Source organism: Frankliniella occidentalis, unplaced genomic scaffold, assembly GCF_000697945.3.
Source record: "Frankliniella occidentalis isolate FOCC.00 unplaced genomic scaffold, Focc_3.1 Scaffold9, whole genome shotgun sequence".
Classification (NCBI taxonomy): Eukaryota; Metazoa; Arthropoda; class Insecta; order Thysanoptera; family Thripidae; genus Frankliniella; species Frankliniella occidentalis.
In genome coordinates this window covers 2,857,243-2,858,615 of record NW_026267139.1, presented here as the reverse complement: position 1 = coordinate 2,858,615, position 1,373 = coordinate 2,857,243, and the positions used below count along the sequence as shown (strand labels likewise).

At 62.8% G+C, this 1,373-nt stretch overlaps 1 protein-coding gene across 1 annotated transcript in view; it reads right to left on the bottom strand.

The window, feature by feature from the left end:
- Positions 1 to 926, bottom strand: part of LOC113211737 (adhesive plaque matrix protein) — a 9,540-nt gene extending 8,614 nt beyond the window's left edge. The window contains exon 1 of the mRNA XM_052277266.1: positions 716 to 926. Within this exon, the coding sequence (XP_052133226.1) occupies positions 716 to 808 (93 nt within the window). The 5' untranslated portion in view covers positions 809 to 926. The remainder of the gene's footprint in view (positions 1 to 715) is intronic.
- Between the last annotated feature and the right edge of the window lie 447 nt (positions 927 to 1,373).

Below are 1,373 nucleotides of genomic sequence, written 5' to 3'. Positions count from 1 at the left end.
TCTCTCTCTCTCTCTCTCTCTCTCTCTCTCTCTCTCGCTCTCTCATGCTGTCTCTCTCTCAGTTTCTCTCTCTCTCTCTCTCTATTGGTCCGGTAGAAAGAGAGGCGGTTTTAGAGGCGGTGATTCACAGTAAGCGGAGTGCCTCGGGTGGGAGGCCTCGGCGTATGGGCCTCGACGGGGACCCCTCTGCGGGGAGCTCGACGGGGACCTTCTTTGCAGGGTCCTAGAGGGGCGTCTCGGTGGCGCCGGCGGCCTCAGCGTGGAGAGTCACGCTCACGCCTTGCGCTGCGCAGAGGGTCCGAGTCACTGACCCCCGGGGGCGGCCCGCGGCCGCGGGACCCCCCGCGATAGCCGGCGACAGCCTCGGCTGATCCCTCCGATCCGATCCGCCTTATTTCCCCGGATCCACAAATGAGTCCACACCGGGCGCGTCTCTGCGGCTTCCGGTACGCCGAGCCGCTTGAAGCTGTGTCGCGCCCGCGGAGACCGCGGGGCACCACCGGCACTCGCGAACCGAGCGCGCACACACACTGTCGGGAACTCGTCGGGCACTCGTCGCGGGAACTCGTCGGGGACACGTCGGTAAAGTGTCCAACAGGCTCGCGAACGGGATACACTTACGAGACAACTGTTCGCAAAACTCCTTCAAGATAAACACACACACGCACAAGAGCACACAATTGGGAACTTTAAAGTTCTGGCCCTGGGTACTCACCAGTGCTCTGCTGCTCACGCCGATCACGCCGCTCCCGCACTCACGGCCGCGCTCACGCTCACGCGCACGCTCACACGCACGCTCGCAGTACATGGCTGCCCGGTCCGGCCCCCTGCACTGCTCTGCACTGCTCCGCTCCGTCTGCACATGCTCAGCCTCCAGCGCCGACTGCCCGCCCGGCTCCGGCTCCGGCGGGTAACTCCGGCGGGCGCCCCGCCCGGGAGTGGGGGGCGCGGAGGGCGGGCTGCGTGCGAGCGGGAGAGAGAAGGAGAGATAGCTAAACTCGGACTTGTCAAACGCACTGTATTGTCCTTATTGCGGCAGTTTAGTATTCTCCGCATTTAATAAATTCTATACTTTTTTTGAGTCAAAAATCGGTGGAAAATATTAAAGTTTATAACCTTTGCGGCACGGCAAATGTTCATTATACTATAATTGACACATCCTGGAATCAGACATTTAGTAGGTTTTGCTGCGGCCGGCAAACCTCATCCCTGCGAGCAGGCCCCTGGTAGTCCACCGCAGGGCGCTGGCTGTGCGGCGGCCGGCCCAGCCAGCGCCCGTCAGGCGCCCTGAAGGCTAGGCAACCGAAGGGCAGCGCCGCGCGGCGGCCGGCCCAGCCAGCACCTGTGAGGCGCCTGGTAGGCAACCGCAGGGC